The sequence below is a fragment of the Oncorhynchus keta genome, chromosome 18 (genome assembly GCF_023373465.1).
Source record: "Oncorhynchus keta strain PuntledgeMale-10-30-2019 chromosome 18, Oket_V2, whole genome shotgun sequence".
Classification (NCBI taxonomy): domain Eukaryota; kingdom Metazoa; phylum Chordata; class Actinopteri; order Salmoniformes; family Salmonidae; genus Oncorhynchus; species Oncorhynchus keta.
Genome location: NC_068438.1, coordinates 9997888 through 10016847, shown reverse-complemented (window position 1 = coordinate 10016847; position 18960 = coordinate 9997888). Strand labels below are relative to the sequence as shown.

The 18960-nt window shown below is 40.3% G+C and overlaps 1 protein-coding gene and 1 long non-coding RNA gene across 2 annotated transcripts; both read left to right on the top strand.

Moving 5' to 3' along the window:
• The first annotated feature begins 8 nt into the window (after nt 1–8).
• Nucleotides 9–7446, top strand: LOC118397224 (uncharacterized). The gene is made up of 2 exons (XR_004828376.2): nt 9–2395; nt 6765–7446. It is a non-coding gene; the product is annotated as an uncharacterized LOC118397224 (long non-coding RNA).
• Nucleotides 7447–12023: 4577 nt separating this feature from the next.
• LOC118397223 (transmembrane protein 199-like) lies at nt 12024–14261 on the top strand. Its single transcript, XM_035791774.2, has 6 exons — nt 12024–12628; nt 12707–12780; nt 12877–12966; nt 13105–13147; nt 13296–13408; nt 13658–14261. Exons 1-6 carry the CDS (start codon nt 12445–12447, stop codon nt 13751–13753), a joined length of 600 nt encoding a protein of 199 aa, XP_035647667.1. The 5' UTR covers nt 12024–12444; the 3' UTR covers nt 13754–14261.
• Nucleotides 14262–18960: the final 4699 nt, after the last annotated feature.

The window sequence follows — 18960 nt, the reverse complement described above, 5'->3', positions numbered from 1 at the left end:
ATAATGGACCAATAATCGTTCATCTTGCGTTTGCCTATTAATTTGATATTTGCATATGTACCCTCCTACTCTAGAATGAGAGAGGGGCTTCTTCTGTAAAAAAAAACACATCTTGTCCTAAACTACTAACACTACTGTGTGGATATAAAAAAAATAATGACAGCTCTTTTGATTACTCAAATTTTCATCATGGACAACATGCAAAGTCAAGCTACAGCTTTCAATAATGTGTTGCCTTGAATTCAACTGGTGCCATCGACGACACAGAGCTCAGTCAAGAAAGTCAAAATAAAAGTTAATGCCGAGTGAGAATGATGGTTTAGCCTACTTTCAGTCTTTTGCTATGAATCATTCATTCATACACAGGTAAAACATGACTAACGTTATATTTCACTGCACCTATCCGCTGTATGTGACACATTTTTGTTGTGGCACATTTGCATAACTTTTTTGTTCAACTGTATCAAGTTGTTTGCTTTGCTAGCTTCAACGAACATCGTTAGACTCCAGCCACCCAAGCCGTAGACTGTTCTCTCTGCTTCCGCACGGCAAGCGGTACCGGTGCATCAAGTCTGACAACAACAGGCTTCCTGAACAGCTTCTATCCCCAAGCCATAATACTACTAAATAGCGAAGAAAATGGCTACACAGACCATATGAGTTGACCCTTGTATAAAAAAAAGATATATATAAAAAAAACACTTTCTATGCACACTCACACTGACACTCCAACACACACATAACATGCACACACATTTGTTATTGACTCTACACTCACATACAATCTTCATTTACGCTGCTGCTACTGTTTTATCATACATCATGATGCCTAGTCACCTTACCCCTATACATATCTGCGTGTCACTCCAGTCTCCCTGCACATTGTAAATATGGTATTGGAACTGACCCTGTATCATAGCTTCTTACGTTCTCATGTTCATCTTATTTATATATGTCGTGTTTTTGTTCTAACTTGTTATTTTAGTACTACGTTGATATTGACCACTGCATTGTTGGGTTTAGAACTTGCAAGAAAGGCATTTCACTGTACTTGTGCACGTGACTTTAAAACTTGAAACTGTTCACCCTGCTTGATTCACAGATCAGGCAGCTTTATTGTTAGTCAGCCATCTGCATATTATTGGTTCGTTAGCTAGCTGACAGGCAGCTGCATACTATACTGGTTTCCACTAGATGGCACAAACAGTCAAAATTGGCTATAAGAATAGATGGCACAAACAGTCAAAATTGGCTATAAGAATTCATGTAAACTTCAAATGAATTTACGGTTCGGCACAAGGTTAGGTTTAAAATCACATTTTATGGCAGGGTTTATGGCTGTGGTAACTCGTGACGACCCTGCATACTAGCTAGTTAGCTGGGTTAATGTTGATTGCTCATGCGTTTGCTACCATCATCTTTGTCATTATTCTCAATGTTTCATAATCAATGTGGTTCGAATGCTAATCGAAACATATACGTCAGTGGTACAAACGGGCTGTTATTACTGTAGCGATCTAAATTGGCTACACATTATGTATAGCTAGGTCGTTGTTTGTACATTAAACTACGTACGATACGTCGTAACACGGAACAAAGTAAAGATTGCGCCAGAAGAGGTCTGTTTTTTCAGCTTGTCTCAAATACTATTTGTCCAGCTTGTCTCAAATACTATTTGTCCATTGCCTTGTCAAAGTTTGAGGCTAACATATTAGTTGTAGGCCCATTCGTTTTCATTGCAGCCCTGTTTGAACGCAGTTACGCTAACGCCGTATTCACGACACTCAGTGAGTCAACTCGCATCCAGCTACAGTAGCTGGTAATAGGCTAAATGCATTATTCCGCCTCCAACGTTCTAATTTACTTCAGACCGGGTTGATGACTTCCGGAGCGAGTTCTGCTATTGTTTTTATCATTAGCTTACTAGCTGTCGTCGATGCATTTCTGGCTGAAATAGTTCGCAATTACTACGTTTAAATTACAGCCCCGCGAAGGAGGTGCTAATGAACATTGTTCAGTGCCTCTGTTCAGTTTCTTCCAAATGTAATGGTATTGTGAGCTTCCATCGTTTCCCAGTCGATGTAGAGCTCAGAAAAAGGTGGTTAGTGGCAGTACGCCGTGAAAACTTTACTGTCACCAAACACACAAAGGTGTGTAAGTACACATTTCGTCGACAGTGACTTTATGAGGGAAAAATGGGGGCTAGCAACACCTAAAAAGAGGTGTTGTTCCTACTGTCTTCGCATGGAACTGGCAAATTCAAAAGAGATCTGGTGTTTGGGAAAGAAGACTGAAACGTCCTGCTCCGACTGAGGGTGGTGAAAGACAAGGTGCGCTGCCTATGGACTGTGCCGTCTCTGATCCGGTCCAGAGCATGGGCCAAGCCAGTGTAAATGTACATGTTTTTATTTGCTAGCAGCAAAATAATAATTTGTTTATCTATGACATGTATCAATCATTTGTGTTGTAGTGAATATCAGTTTGTGTGGAGCTTGTATTGGCTTTAATTAGGCAATGAGTGACAGGGGTGGGGGAAAGAAATCAAGTAAACACAGTACAGCCAGAATGCAAGCTTTAATACAATGTTAGAGATGTGTAATTGATTAACTGAACTGTTGAACATTTGCTGAAATACATTTTTTAAAACAAATCTATTCTACTATAGAAGAACATCAATACTTATTTTTCATAAAACCACTAAACTTGGCGCCCATGCAGGGGATACATTCGGGTGCGAGAGACACTTCTGCAAGGAGTGGTAAAAATAAGTGGTCAACCTTCTCTCTTATAGTTTTTTAAACCTGTAGATCTTTAAATATCCTTTCAACTAGGATGTCCTCCTGTGCACAGATTACAAAGTCACACCAGCTGCAACCTGTGAGAACGATTTGACCTTTCACCTGCCAGTAGTAAGCATGAGATCTCTTCAACTTCAGCTCTCCATTCTGTATCTTTAGGTAAGGGCAGTCAACATAACTTGACCTCTAAGAGTCCAAAGTGTGGTCTCACACTGGGATCAAATATGATTCCACCTGGAGAGGATCCTAACCACGGAGCACCTGGGTGCACTACGTAGCCACACGGAAAGAAGTTAACATTCTTCAGTGTGCAGTACTCCTGTACAGCCACTGGCTCCATGGCTAGCCCCTTCTTCGTCTCCATGGTCTGCATCCAGATCCCAGATTCCTTGAACATACGCTCAGCTAGGTGGTCAGCTGAGGTCTCTCCCCAGACATGGCAAACCTCTCGGAAACGAGAGGATATTATTCTCATTTTCCTGAGCTGATGCCATTCCGGGCTGCTGCTCTGCTCCCTTGTAGCAACCTCGACTTTGTGATATCTCGTAGGTTGTCTCGAATGCCTTGAGGTGGAACTGCTCCTGATAGCTAAGGACGTAAGCACACTGGGAAGCCTGAAGCCTGTAGCCATCTAATGGAAGTATTGGTGGAGAAGGGGCATCGGCAATCTTCACAATTTCATGGGTCTTTGGCTGTGGAAGCTGATAGGACAGAACACTGCCGCATTGCACTGGCCCAAAGGAGGACTCAACCAGGGGAACGTCAGCTGACATTTCCATTGTTGTCCCAAGAGGGGCAGGAAGTGGAGAAAAGTTGGCATACGTTTCTGAGACGCGGAGAAGGTCCATGTCAGGCATGTATCCATTGAGTGCTTTGTAGAGAGAACTTCTGCAAAACATTTTAAAGCCTTTAACATCAGGTTGGAGAGATTACTATGACAAAGACTCATGTAACTTTTCCAGAAACAGCACAAGCCTGAAAGTTCAAATAAAATGAATTAAAATATACAGATTAATAGATTATATATTTCCCCCCAGTCTTTGTCATTACATCGTAAAGACGCCACTGTGTTTAGGCTTATCTGGATACAATCACAAGAAAAATGTTTCTATAATGTTTCCATTCTAGGAACCTCCAACTTACCTTATTCCATCAGCACACAAGTTAATAAGTTTACCGAACTCTATCCCACCAACCGGACCTGGCTTCACACCCTAATTAACAAGGATTTACTGTTACATAGGCTGAATACTTTTCAGGTGCATTTTTTTATGGATATTGATAGACTCACAAGTGTTCTTGGCTTGTGCCAATGCTGTTCTGTGTCTGTGCAGCTGTGAACTGGTGGTGCAGCAGGAATGTTTAGTTGAGAGTAGTGCGCTGTCTGGTAAAGAAGGGCCACCAGATGATTGCACAGAGCACTTCCTGCAACACAGGAGCAGTGGCTTTGGACCACTATCACTGGTACGGAGTGCTTTAACACCATCTGTGAAGATAAATGTGATGAAAGACTGAAGTGAGAAACAAGAATGATGCGGCCCATAAATAACAATAAACATAGTAGTGTCTAGTCTTCTGAACTAGGGGCTCTTAACTATACAGGAATACATTGTGTCTCAGTAACACAATTACCAAACACTGCATCAACAGATCTTTACCAAATAACCTGTTAAGTGGGCAATTCTACATTGGGATTGGGACCCATCATTAATATCTATCTACTGATAAGATTAAACGTTGATACTGTCTCCAACACATTTTGACCCCGATGACAGTGTCTCACAGGAGATGTTTAACAAGGTCCCTAGTAGCTGACCTTTCCCTATTCTCATGCTGTGCGGCTTTTCACTCTTCCTCATGGACCTGTGGCAGGCAGCCCTCACGGTGATCTCCCCTGTCAATGTATCTTTGTTAGATACTGTGTAGAAGAGATGAATAACAATTATTTTTAGCTAGAAAATATAGCTAGCAAGCATAACTTAACCAAGCTAACGAAAATACACATTCTCAGGTAGATTCTGTCAACGTTACATAATTGTACGAAGTAACTAACTAGCTACAGTTAATAGTTCAATTAGCTAGCTAATGATTGTAGCTAGCTAACGTCATATCTGTCATTGACTTGGTACTCACCTTCATAGTTGTCTATGTAGCTTCCTATATACATCTTGAACCCCTTTTCATTCTTGCTAGCTGGAGTCTCGGAGGCTGATTTAACAATTTGATGTACATCATTAATATTAATTTGAGGCAAGTCCTGAAGACACCAAGTAAAAAACTGTGACATAGTGGTAGTAACGTTATATCGTCAACTAGACTGACCGGAAATTGCCAAACCTTGTGTTTAGAACGTTCGACCATGGAATAAGATAAGGGCTATTATGAAGTTAAATGTTGTTTTTTAATCTAGCTAGTTATCTTGTGTCTGCCAGTGCTTGGTTTGACTGAAAGCAGGATAAGTATTGGGCAGGCAACCTCTGTGAATTCTAATGTAGTTTACGAAAGTTCAATCAGGAAGACTGGTCTGAATGCTCGTTTAACTTTCCCAGCAAAAGGGTACCAGCATATGTCATTAGCATTCATCGGAGATGAGGCCATACCCCATTAATTCATTTGCATATTGTATTCTGTCTCTGTTGTTCATTCACGTTATTTTTTATCCTTTATTTAACGTGGCAAGTCATCCCGGATCCGGGATCGTGAATACAGCCTCAAGCTCATTACCATAATGCAACGTTAACTATTCATGAAAATTGCAAATGAAATGAAATTAATATGCTAGCTCTCAAGCTTAGCCTTTTGTTAACAACACTGTCATCTCAGATTTTCAAAATATGCTTCTCAACCATAGCAAAACAAGCATTTGTGTAACAGTATTGATAGCTAGCATAGCATTTAGCGTTAGCATCAGCAGGCAACATTTTCACAAAAACCAAGAAAAACATTCAAATAAATCATTTACCTTTGAAGAACTTCGGATGTTTTCAATGAGGAGACTCTCAGTTAGATAGCAAATGTTCAGTTTTTCCTGAAAGATGATTTTTTTAGGAGAAATCGCTCCGTTTGGTGCGTCACGTTTGGCTACCAAAAAAAACGAAAATTCAGTCATCAAAACGCCAAACTTTTTTCCAAATTACCTCCATAATATCGACTGAAACATGGTAAACGTTGTTTAGAATCAATCCTCAACATGTTTTTCACATATCTCTTCGATGATATATTGTTCGTGGAAGTGTGCGTTCTCCTCTGAATCTCAATGGAAAATGCCTCCAGTTGAAGATTACGCACCAATTTAGACAAAGGACACCGGGCGGACCCCTGGCAAATGTAGTCTCTTATGGCCAATCTTCCAATGATATACCTACAAATACGTCACAATGCCGCAGACACCTTGGGCAAACGGCAGAAAGCTTAGGCTCGTCCATGGCACATTCACAGCCATATAAGGAGACAATGGAAAACAGAGCCTCAAAAATTCTGCTCATTTCCTGTTTGAGGTTTCATCTTGGTTTTGCCTGTGGCATGAGTTCTGTGGCACTCAGATAATATCTTTGCAGTTTTGGAAACGTCAGAGTGTTTTCTTTCCAAAGCTGCCAATTATATGCATAATCGAGCATCTTTTCGTGACAAAATATTGCGCTTAAAACAGGCACGTTTTTTTATCCAATAATGAAATACTGCCCCTAGAGTCTCAAGAGCAAATTCTTATTTACAACCACTGCCAAACCCAGACGACGCTGGGCCAATTGTGCGCCATTGGGACTTCCAATCACGGCTGGATGTGATACCAGGCTGTAGTGTCGCCTCTTGCACTAAGATGCAGTGCCTTAGACTGCTGCGCCACTCGGGAGCCCAAGCTTGTACTTAATTGAAGTACATCTGCAGCTAACAACAGGCAATAACTAGCTATAGGAGATGAATGAATACATGTTTAACTAACATATTTTTCTGAAATTTGTCTTTCAGCATAGGAAGAACCTGCCTCTCCTACACAAGTGAATCAACGAGGATGAACGAGCAGCACTTTTGGTATTTTGTCTAACCTTATGATAATAGATTGGATTACTATGAAAGCTCAGGCTTTGTGGTCAGATTGGTAATTAAATCATCCTGCCTGGTCTAGCTGGTTTGTGACCTTACTACTTACAGGAATACATGATCATACATATTTCAGTTATGGACTATCATATATTAAATTGTTACATATTTTCCCCCAAAATTTGTGATTGTAAAATGTTACTTTGTCACCTTGAAAACAGGTTGATAACTGCACAATTCCCTTCCATTCATGATCCCATTTCTTATGTATGATAGTTGTCATGCCATGTTACCATAGGAGTGGGCTAATATAGCACAAACAGATCAAAGAATAAGCTAACATTTGGCTGATTGTCAGAACAGAAAGAGTGAAACTTCAGTGTACTTGAGGACGACTCTAGAAATAGTTTACATTGTTACAGGAAAGATAGAAAGGAGAATAAGATGTGGTTTGCTTGTTTGTCACCTGAATGCGAGGGCAAGCGGTTGTGTTGGATGTTACGGTTATGATAGTAATGTAGGCTCTAACTTGCACTTTGTTATCAGGTTTGAATGAAAATATATTTCCCTAACCTTGTTCTTTCAATAAAGTTATTTTGAATTAATATTATATTTCTTGTGTATGTCTGTCCTTATCATATGTAGGACACAATGCATTCTGTACTTTTGTTTTGGTGCAGATATGTGTTTTAATATACTATCTGGATAAGAAAGTTTCTGATCATGGGACATGTCATAGAATTTTAGAAAAGTGCCATCAGTCACTAAAACAGGTGTTATTTTGTAAGGATCAGAATAGAAATACCTTTTCCTGTGAACGAGTTATACCTTCCAGAGCTTTAGTTCTAAAACCATAACTTGACAAGATACCCAGCTAGCAGATTTGATTCTGTTGGTCAATTTCTTCAACAGACGATCAGGTCTATATAATTATCAAAGTTATATATTTGGTAGTAGAAAGGAAACACAGACTCTTTGTTGAAGTATTGCGATTCTTCTTTAGTAATACAACTGCTGGTACAGAGTATAGTATATGATGGCTCTCCCCAGGTTCTGCGAGGTGTCGAAGACATCCTGCAGCTTATATAGGTATAGGTTCATATCAAGGTGACATTTCACAACAAGTAAGTCTAAGCATCTTCTGCCAGGTGGTGGTCTCCATCAGGCCTGACTTTGGCCTTGTGTTCTCAGAACCTCAGACAGTCACAGTGGGACCCAGACAGGAGGAGTATGAGCGTAGGCGGTTTCTGCTTTATGATAGTGTCTGCAGGGCACATCACTCAACTTGTGTGAACACACACACACACACACACACACACACACACACACACACACACACACAGAGGTTCTCCTAAGAGAATACCTTACAGTTTATCATAACACAATTTATTAACCCTTTAAAAGGCATGAGGCCTTGGTTTAATCCCTTCAATTCCTTGGAAGTTGTGGGAATGTACGTTTTTAATTTCTCTTTAGTTCTGGGAACGAAGCCATGAGTTTCCTGACAGGTAAATATTAACGTTTTTTAAATGTTCTGAGATTGGAAGTGAACATTTTGCCTGTTCTGGTAATGTTTATTTTTAGGTTGCAGAGAGGTTCTGAGAATGTTTTACTCTGGTTCTATTAAAGTTTTCCTGGGAGGTTTTATTAAGTGTTTGCATGAGAACAGAAATGAGAGGTTATTTGGAGTTTTTGAATAAATTCTTAACTTAATCGGTGTTATTGAAACATTCAGTGTATTAGCTTATTTTGGGTTAACTTTTTTGAATTCCAAGCACATATAGAAAACATGGAAATTAGTTTCCTTAGGCGTGAATCATGCAAACACTTTTTTTTATTGTGACAGCATCAGTGAGATTTGAACCTACAGTAAAGTACAGATACCCCACCCCCCCAAAATGACTTAAGTAGTACTTTAAAGTATTTTTACTTAAGTGCTTTACACCACTGGGAATTAGTCCACAGCACCACCAATATTGAGCTAGCATGCCTTGTTTCTTTACTCATACAAAGCTGTTCATTTTAGTCTGTCCAAACAAACCTAATTTCAAAGAGAACTAGAACTTATTAAGATCAGGTGTGGCCATTTAGTGGGCGAGGCCAACACACCCGAAAACAACAAGATACAGAACGTTTTGTTGATGCTGAGAATGGAATGTATATGTTTTTAAATAACATTCTTAGAAAGTACCACCCTGCATCCCACTGCTGGCTTGCCTCTGTAACTTTGCAGGGTTAGTCCCTGGATGGGATACCAGATGCTGTTGGAGTGCCAGTAAGAGGCCCTCTTTCCTCTGGTCTAAAATAAAAAATATCCCAATGACCCAGGGCAGTGATTGGGTACATTGCTCTGTGTAGAGTCCCGTCTTTCCGATGGGAGGTTAAACGGGTATCCTGTCTCTCCGTGGACTCTAGGGGTGTTAACCCCGGTGTCCTGGTTAAATTCCCAATTTGGCCCTCATACCATCATGGCCACTTAATCATCCCCAGCATCCAATTGGCTCATTCATCCCCCTGTAACTATTCCCTAGGTGCTTGCTGTACATGAGAATGTGTTCTCAGTCATCTTACCTGGTCAAATAAATCAATGCAATGTACAGTAGTAGAAATAATAGAATGAGCTATGTTAAGTATACAGTTTTCAAATACGCAGTACAAAACACCATGGCAAAATGGATAGAATTCCAGGAAGTTAGCTTCCGGACCACAATCCGTGATATAAATATATGCAGTGTCTTCGGAAAGTATTCAGATCCTTTGATATTTTCCCCCACATTTTTTTAGGTTACAGCTTTATTCTAAAATTGATTAAATAATTTTTCCCCTCACCAATCTACACACAATACCCCATAATGACAAGGCAAAAAGTTATATTTTTTCAAATGTATAAAAAATAAAAATACTGAAATATCACATTTACATAAGTATTCAGACCCTTTACTCAGTACTTTGTTGAAACACATTTGGCAGTGATTACAGCCTTGATTCTTGGGTATGATGCTACAAGCTTATCACACCTGTATTTGGGGAGTTTATCTCATCCTTCTCTGCAGATCCTCTCAAGCTCTGTCAGGTTGGATGGGGAGTGTTGCTGCACAGCTATTTTCATGTCTCTCCAGAGATGTTCGATCGGGTTCAGGCTCTGGCTGGGCCACTGCATTGTCCAATGGGCTCCCGAGTGGCACAGAGGTTAAAGGCACTGGATCTCAGTGCTAGAGGTGTCACTACCGACACCCTGGTTCAAATCCAGGTTGTATCACAACCGGCTGTGATTGGGAGTCCCATAGTGTGGCGCACATTTGACCCATCATCGTCCGGGATTTGCCGGTGTAGGCCGTCATTGTAAATAAGAATTTGTTCTTAACTGACTTGCCTAGTTAAATCAAGTTGTAGAAACATCTCAAGGATGATCAATGGAAACAGGAAGCATCTTAGCTCAATTTCCAGTCTCATAGCAAAGGGTCTGAATACTTAAGTAAATAAGATCAAATACCTGTTTTCACTTTGTCATTGTGGGGTATTTATTGTGTGTAGATTGCTGACAATTTTTATTTAATGAATCCATTTTAGAATAAGGCTGTAACGTAACAAAATATGGAAAAAGTCAAGGGGTCTGAATACTTTATGAAGTTTCTGTGTGTATGTCAATGGTAAATAGAAAATGTATGTACAGCAATAGTTATATAGGATGAGCCATGACAAGAATACAGTATATATATGTAAAGTGGGTAAAACTGTATGTAAACATTATTAAAGTGACCAGTGTTCAATGACTATGTACAATTGAAGTCGGAAGTTTACATACACTTAGGTTGGAGTCATTAAAACTCATTTTTCAACCACTCCACTATAGATTTGGCAAGTCGGTTAGGACATCTACTTTGTGCATGACACAAGTCGTATTTCCAACAATTGTTTACAGACACATTATTACACTTATAACTAATTGTATCACAATTCTAGTGGGTCAGAAGTGTACATACATGAAGTTGACTGCCTTTAAACAGCTTGGAAAATTCCAGAAAGTTATGTAATGGCTTTAGAAGCTTCTGATAGGCTAATTGACATCATTGGAGTCAATTGGAGGTGTACCTGTGGATGTGTTTCAAGGCCTACCTTGTAACTCAGTGCCTCTTTGCTTGGCATCATGGGAAAATCAAAAGAAATCAGCCAGGACCTCAGAAAAATAATTGTAGACCTCAACAAGTCTGGTTCATCCTTGGGAGCAATTTCCAAATGCCTGAAGGTACTACATTCATCTGTACAAACAATAGTACGCAAGTATAAACACCATGGGACCACGCAGCCGTGATACCGCTCAGGAAGGAGAGGCGTTCTGTCTCCTAGAGATGAACATACTTTGGTGTGAAAAGTACAAATCAATCCAAGAACAACAGCAAAGGACCTTGTGAAGATGCTGGAGGAAACAGGTACAAAAGTATCTATTATCCATAGTGAAACGAGTCCTATATCGACATAACCTGAAAGGCCACTCAGCAAGGAAGAAACCACTGCTCCAAAACTGCTATAAAAAAGCCAGACTAAGGTTTGCAACTGCACATGGGGACAAAGATCATACCTTTTGGAGAAATGTCCTCTGGTCTGATAAAACAAAAATAGAACTGTTTTTCCATAATGACCATCCTTATGTTTGGAGGAAAAAGTGGGAGGCTTGCAAGCCGAAGAACACCATCCCAACCGTGAAGCACGGGGATGGCAGCATCATGTTGTGGGGGTGCTTTACTGCAGGAGGGACTGGTGCACTTCACAAAATAGCTGACATTATGAGGCAGGAAAATTATGTGGATATATTGAAGCAACATCTCAAGACATCTGTTAAAGCTTGGTCACAAATAGGTCTTCCAAACGGACAATGACCCCAAGCATACTTCCAAAGTTGTGGCAAAATGGCTTAAGGACAACAAAGTCAAGGTATTGGAGTGGCCATTACAAAGCCTTGACATCAATCCTATAGAAAATGTGTGGGCAGAACTGAAAAAGCGTGTGTGAGCAAGGAGGCCTACAAACCTGACTCAGTTACACCAGCTCTGTCAGGAGGAATGGGCTAAAATTCACTCAACTTATTGTGGGAAACTATGTTTGAAAGTACAGTATTTTTGGTATTTTTATTTATTTATTTATTCGTATTTTTGGTATTTATTTTTGAGTGGCAGTAGCTCTTACGTCAGATCCTGTCACAAGGTAAACATAGATGCTTCAAAGTCAACTCTGGCTGCTTCCTCTTTCTGTTGTCGTTACTGCTAGCTTGTAAAATTAACGAAACGGTCATCATTGTCGGACAACTTAAAATGGGTAATTGATACGATGATTAGATGAATGCTAAATGTATCAATTTGTGAAGAATTGGCAATGGATAATCTGTATAAACTGTCAACGTTTCCTCCTGGTCGTGGGTTTACTAGCTAAAGACGTTAGCTGCTTGCTAGCCTTGTAGCTAGAGCCTTCTCCGCTTGCAGCTGGCTAGATCAGCTGGCAAACTCGGCTCAGCCAGCTACGGGAGAATAACAATTAGCTAATACAGCCACTTGTCAGCACAGTTCATTGTAGCTAGCTACATCAGTTTGACAGTTAACGTTATCTAAAGAGAATGGCGTCGTCTTTTGTGATTGGAAACACATTTCGAGAGAGGGTAAAAGACTTGCTGGAGAACGATGAGTTTTCAGTTCCAACGGAGCTACAGAAAGAAGTGGAGGATATTCTTCAACAGGAACCACCATCAACTCTGTCCTTCAGAACTGCTAGAAAACTTAATAAATGTCTGCAAGACAATGGTATGTATAAAGTTATACAACACACATCTTGCATTTCATGAATTAAGTACTAGCCTGTGTGCTTTTCCTTCTTCTCAGGTCAACCTTTCTACCTTCATGAGTTGTTGGAGGACAGCTCATTGCACCTGCCTAAGGTTGAAATGCCCCCCAGAGTAAGTAAGACCTCGATCTATGGTTATTCCTTCAGTCCCCTCATTTTGTCTCCATCACGAGGACAACATTAAAGTCGTACACCCTCTTTGTGACAGAACCCTATGCTTGTGGCTCGTCTGGAACGAATCAAAGCCAAGTTGGCCAATGAAGAATACAACAGGATCACACGGAATGTAAACACTCAGGTGAATTGCACAGTGCACACTCAAAATGTAGCCTACTGTATGTATTCGAGTAACATATGGCAGCCAGCTTAAATGCATGGTAGTGTTTAATGTTTGGGTTGTTGTTGATTCATGTGAGTACTTCTCTTTCCCCCCCAGCAAATGAATCGTCGTGAGACACTGGCAGACTTTGGGAGAGAAGGTTGCTATGGTTACAAACACTTGCATGCAATCTGTCTCTAAGTTTCTTACTATCCTCATCATCTACCTTTACCTCAACTGTGTGTGTGTGTGTGTGTGTGTGTGTGTATGTGTGTGTGTGTGTGTGTGTGTGTGTGTGGTCTGTCTAGTGCGCTCAGCCAAAGCTGCAGTTGTGACGGTCTTAAACTTCCTAGTGACAGTGGCGGCGACGTTCGCTTGCGCCTATCTCGGCAGTCAATACCTCTTCACAGAGACAGCGGCGGTAAGAATCCATACAAAAATCCCTCTCTTACAAGCTGGGCAAGTATAAACCCCTATTGCCTGACGAGATTAATCGTGTCACTTAACCTTGATTGCATGATAAGCAAGGGTTAAGCTAGTACTGCATTGTGTTGTACATGGACAAAAATATTGTTTGAAAATGTAATCAAGAAGTAAGCTTAATTTCAAAACCCTTTAACCCTGTTTAAGAATCAGTATCTTTGTTGACATGTTTGCTTGTGTGTTTCAGAGGGTGATATCTGCAGTGATTGCTGCGTCCGTCGTCGGCCTGGCAGAGCTGTATGTTCTGGTACGGACCATGGAGGGAGAGCTAGGAGAACCATAGCACCAGTCAGTGTTCTTATCAACAAAATACTTTCCTGGAGAACAATCCCTTATCTGACCCACCAGTGGACTTCAAAACAGAAATCAAAGGGGTTGAGTGGAAGTTGACATGACCACAAAACTATTGATAAGAATTGTCCCATGTCGTTCGCATATTGAAAACGGATTACTGTCAAGATCTTGAATGTGACCCAGATGTAAAAGTTGTTTGTGTTTTACCATCGCTGCTCTATGATGAAGTTATCGCCATGTTTCACAACTCATTTACTAATGTGGACTAACAAAGTTGGGATATTTATCTATTTATTTACATCCATGATGCTTTAAACAGGGCCTGTTAAATTAGCCCCCTTCATAACATTTGTCTCATAATTTCCTACTTAGATGGAACAGGGATTTTTTTTTCTCATGCAATACCTTATTCATACTGTACTTTCACGGTCCTTCAGTATGTCTTTATAGTTGGTATTGTTTGTCTATTCAATAAAATGAGCGCCCAGGTAATTCAACTGAGTTCAGTTTAATTCAATATAAATATACAGTACTAGTCAAATATTTGGACACCTACTCAGTCAAGGGTTTTTCTTTACTTTGACTATTTTCTACATTGTAGAATAATAGTGAAGACCTCAACTATGAAATTACACATGGAATCATGTAGTAACCAAAATATTGTTAACTAAATGGTTGGCATTTGAATAAGGAATTCTTGGTAAGGTGAACAGAAGAACTTGAGTTCATGTATGTTAATTATGAAGCATATACCCACTGCCCTTCTTCCCAGAGAGATGTGTATTCTGTCGGCGCGACACAAGAAGAAACCCAGTGGCTGTACCGACTCCGACAACATATCCTGAGAGAGCCATGTTTCCATGAAACATAATCTATATTTTAGATCTTCAAAGTAGCCACCCTTTGCCTTGATGACAGCTTTGTACATTCTTGACATTCTGTCAACCAGCTTCATGAGGAATGCTTTTCCAACAGTCTTGAAGGAGTTCCCACATGTTGAGCACTTGTTGGCTGCTTTTCCTTCACTCTGGTCCAACTCATCCCAAACCATCTCAATTGGGTGGAGGCCAGAACCTCTGATGTAGCACTCCATTACTCTCCTTCTTGGTCAAATAGCCCTTACACAACCTGGAGGTGTGTTGGGTCATTGTCCTGTTGAAAAACATGATAGTCCCACTAAGTGCAATTTGACCATGAAGGCCTGATTCATGCAGTCTCTTTTGAACCGTTGTGTCTGTTACTTAATTTGGGCAGCAATTTCTGAGGCTGGTAACTAATGAATTTATCCTCTGCAGCAGAGGTAAGTCTGGGTCCTCCTTTCCTGTGGCGGTGCTCAAGAGAGCCAGTTTCATCATAGCACTTGATGGTACCCAATTTGTTCTACTTGAGTAAAAGTAAAGATACCTTAGGAAAGCCTGTTTTAGCATACAGCTAGCTACCTGCTGCCAGATGAGGCAGACAGTATTGTCTTCGACTGCCGATCGGCATTCATTTGTTTTGAGGTGAATTAAAGGGCAAGATGGATTTTACAGGCCAGAAGCAAACAACCAATTACAGATACCCTGGAAGCTGTGTAGTACTTAAATCCCTTCCATGACAACACATATCTGTTTTCATGATTCAAAACAACTTTAATACGATATCTGACTATTTGGCTTGTGTTATGACTTCCCCCACCTATACTGTATATCTGGACAATTTCCTTTTAGTTCTGTCCCTTCATATCAGTTGAGAGATTAAAGGATGTAATTGCATCTGCAAGACAAAAACGTGTCTGAAAGATCTGAGATTTGACACCGGTATTAAGGGTTTATTGAAAGATTATTTGGGATTAAAGATGATTATGATATGCAGAGATCACTGTCCAGCAGGCCAGGTTGAACTGTCATAGTGCTCCTGTCACATCTTGACTGTATTACTCACATGTAATACTTCACTGGAGACCTTAAACCCAGCTAGAATTAAAGAGTTGGTAAGCTGATAGACCCTGAGCTTCAGTTTTAATATATTTCTTATTATTCATTTTTTCCCTCTATCCTTCCCATATATATGGGGGGAAAAAAATGTATTTGGAAAATAATTATATCTGTCGCGGTATCTGGCCACAAGGAATCATTTTAATCCGGATATTTTGAAAGATAATACTCCCGCAAACATGAAACGTTGAATCAAATCGGCCGAGGCTGATTCTATGTCAGGTAGAATACCTAATACCTCAGACGACAACTACTGTATGTAATGTTATACTATGTTTTGCATATTTGTCCTCTTGTTCTCATAGCAGAAAGCTGCTTGCCCATCAAAGACCCTACAAAACAATACTATGAGAGGGCTATCCTATAACCCCACCTCTGTAACCATGTAGTACTATTTGACTGTTTTAACCCTTGTGTTCATGTTTTTCTTATTCACCCACTGTTTGCGGGTTTTTTAAAACAATACATCCATAACAATTTATGCAAAAATATTTCATACTTCGGTGTTGACTCATAGACAGCATGGTTAATATTTGACATTTACCTCTGCTAGATCACAATTATCCAATCTGTGTTCCCCACCATCCAGATGACAAACGCGTTGTACGCTAAGATGTTGAAGAATATCACAAGTGGCCAGCGTAGTGTTCTTCTTTTACAGCTGTAGCCAGTCATCAGCTTGTCTAAGTTGTCCACCCCTCTTTTTGTGGCATTGTAATTCATTATGATTTCTGTTTTTTGATGTTACTGGCCACAGATTCTCCCATCCCTATGCAGCGTACTCATGAGTACCACAGTTTTGTCTGTCTTTGGTACGTAGGACACTAGGGATGTGTCGGCCGTGAACACAAACCTAGAGAAATTGATAGGCCAGTTACATGTATTCAACAGCTGAGGTGGGAGCTCTGGCTTGTTTTTTCATACTGTTCATACCATCGTCAGCTTCCTCTTGAGGAGCTCCTGTCCCAGCTTGTGCGAAGTAAAAAAGTGATTACATGTGATGTTGTGGCGATGGAGTCCCTGTGTTACGTCCAGGACATCCCACATCCCTTGGTTCCTCTCAGGGGCTCCTTCATCTGGTTTCCCTGTATACACTTGCAAGTTCCATGCATATGATGAAGCAGCATCACAGGCAGCCCAGATATTGATTCCATATTTTTAGACGGTATGTACTGTCTGAAGGGGCAGCGGCCCCTAAATGGCTTAAGCTGCTCATCAACAGTAACGTTGGGTCCAGGGTTGTAAAACAGGGGAAGGCAGTCCACTCACCTTTCCCACACTGACCTGATTGTAGCTAGCTTGTCTCAATGCCGCCGAGCTGGTCTGGTGTCTCGGGTTATCAAAGCAGATAATCCTAGAGATAATGTTGAAGTTTTCCAACGACATTATTATTGCGCAGGAATGTTCTCTGCCAGTTTCTGCATCCCACATCGATTCTGTGGATTCCCCATTGGATTTGAAAACACCAGCAAGGATAAGAACCCCTAAGTATGCATGTAAATGAGTTTGGTTCATCTCCTTCAATCTCTCTCCAAAAACACACCTTCCCTCCAAATTAGAGCAGTCCAGAATGATTTTCTGGATGATGTCTGGAATGAACAGTTCAAAAGCAGACTTTATGTCCTGCACATGAGCAACCGCCATCCTCGTTGGCCCTGGTTGCATCCTTATCACATTGGCAGCCATGCGAGGTGGCTCGTTCCTTGGGTAAGAAGACAATTTAATTTCACTATTTTTTGACATGCATATTTCTCCTGCAGGCTGCAGATGAGCTGGTTGCTGACGGGCTGGTCCTGGGGCTGGCTGAGGGTCAATTTCAACCTCTTCTTCCAACTCACTGTCAGACTTCGAATTGACAGAGACATGATCCTCATATTCTGAAAATTCTTCATCTTCAAAAGTGGAAGACGCTCATTCCACACTAGCTTCTCTCTCTACAAAAATACAAGGCCCTCTGAGCAAAGATTATTTTTGCCATACTGATTGATTGTGGTAAGGAGCCACACATGCAAAGTTATTTGTTGTTGTGTCCCTCCCCTAATTTGCACCTGGCTGGGGTAGGGTGTGGTAAAATACTGCATTTTTTACAATGTATTGTAATAACATTGTGCAGGTTCCCGCAAGACATTTTGTAGCTTCACACACTACAAAAGGTAAAGAGTGCAAGAAAAGCAGGAGACAGGCAGACAGGCAGGGTGACAGACAGGTTCTTGGTGCTATGTTGAAACAGCAGGCCCAGGGAGGAGGAAGACAGAGTGAAGGCACACAGCAAACCTTTTTGTTTCATTTTTTCTTGTTTTCACCTACACACACACTTTTCTACATTTTTATTACCCTCGAGTCCAGTGGACCCGAACACCACATATGTAATAGAAATGTGTAGGCAGTGGTGTAAAGTACTTCAAAATACTACTTATGTAGTTTTTTGGGGTATCTGTAAGTTACTTTACTATTTATATTTATGGAAACTTTTATTTTTACTTCACTACATTCCTAAAGGAAATAATGTACTTTTTACTCCATACATTTTCCCTGACACCCAAAAGTACTCGTTACTTGTTGACAGGAAAATGGTCCAATTCACACACTTATCAAGAGAACATCCCTGGTCATCCCTTGTTTTCCGCTTCGTTTGTAAACTATGTCTGAGTGTTGCTGTGTGCCCCTGGCTATCCGTCAATAAAATAAAACAATTCAACTGTGTCGTCTGGTTTGCTTAATATAAGGAAGTTTAAATGATTTGTAATCTATTTTTGATACTTAAGTACATTTGAGCAATTCCATTTACTTTTGATAATTAAGTATATTTAAAACCAAATACTTTTAGACTTTTACTCAAGTAGTATTTTACTGGGTGACTTTCACTTTTACTTGAGTCATTTTCTATTAAGCTATCTTTACTTTTACTCAAGTATGACAATTGAGTACTTTTTTCCACCACTGTGTGTAGAGGGGTGCACAGCATACACTCAATGAAAATGTGCTATTTTACAAGTTCTTCGCAGAAAATGAGCCAAGGCCAATGAGTGTCAAGTTGGAAAAATTATTAATTGTATCATTTTTCTTTTAGTAAACACTGAACATGGGTCCCACAGACCCGAACACCACACAAAGGTTAACGATGTCATATTAAACTTCTAATCAATCATTACCATGGTGAAATTAAATCAATGTATTACTCCTTGGATGAAGTAAACATACATGTTACTATTATTCACAA

Coding starts and splice junctions, on each gene's coding strand:
- LOC118397223 (XM_035791774.2), top strand. CDS start 12,445: ATGGCGTCGTCTTTTGTGATTGGAAACACATTTCGAGAGAGGGTAAAA. Junction 12,629..12,706: donor TAAATGTCTGCAAGACAATG/GTATGTATAAAG, acceptor CCTTCTTCTCAG/GTCAACCTTTCTACCTTCAT. Junction 13,409..13,657: donor TCTTCACAGAGACAGCGGCG/GTAAGAATCCAT, acceptor TGTGTGTTTCAG/AGGGTGATATCTGCAGTGAT.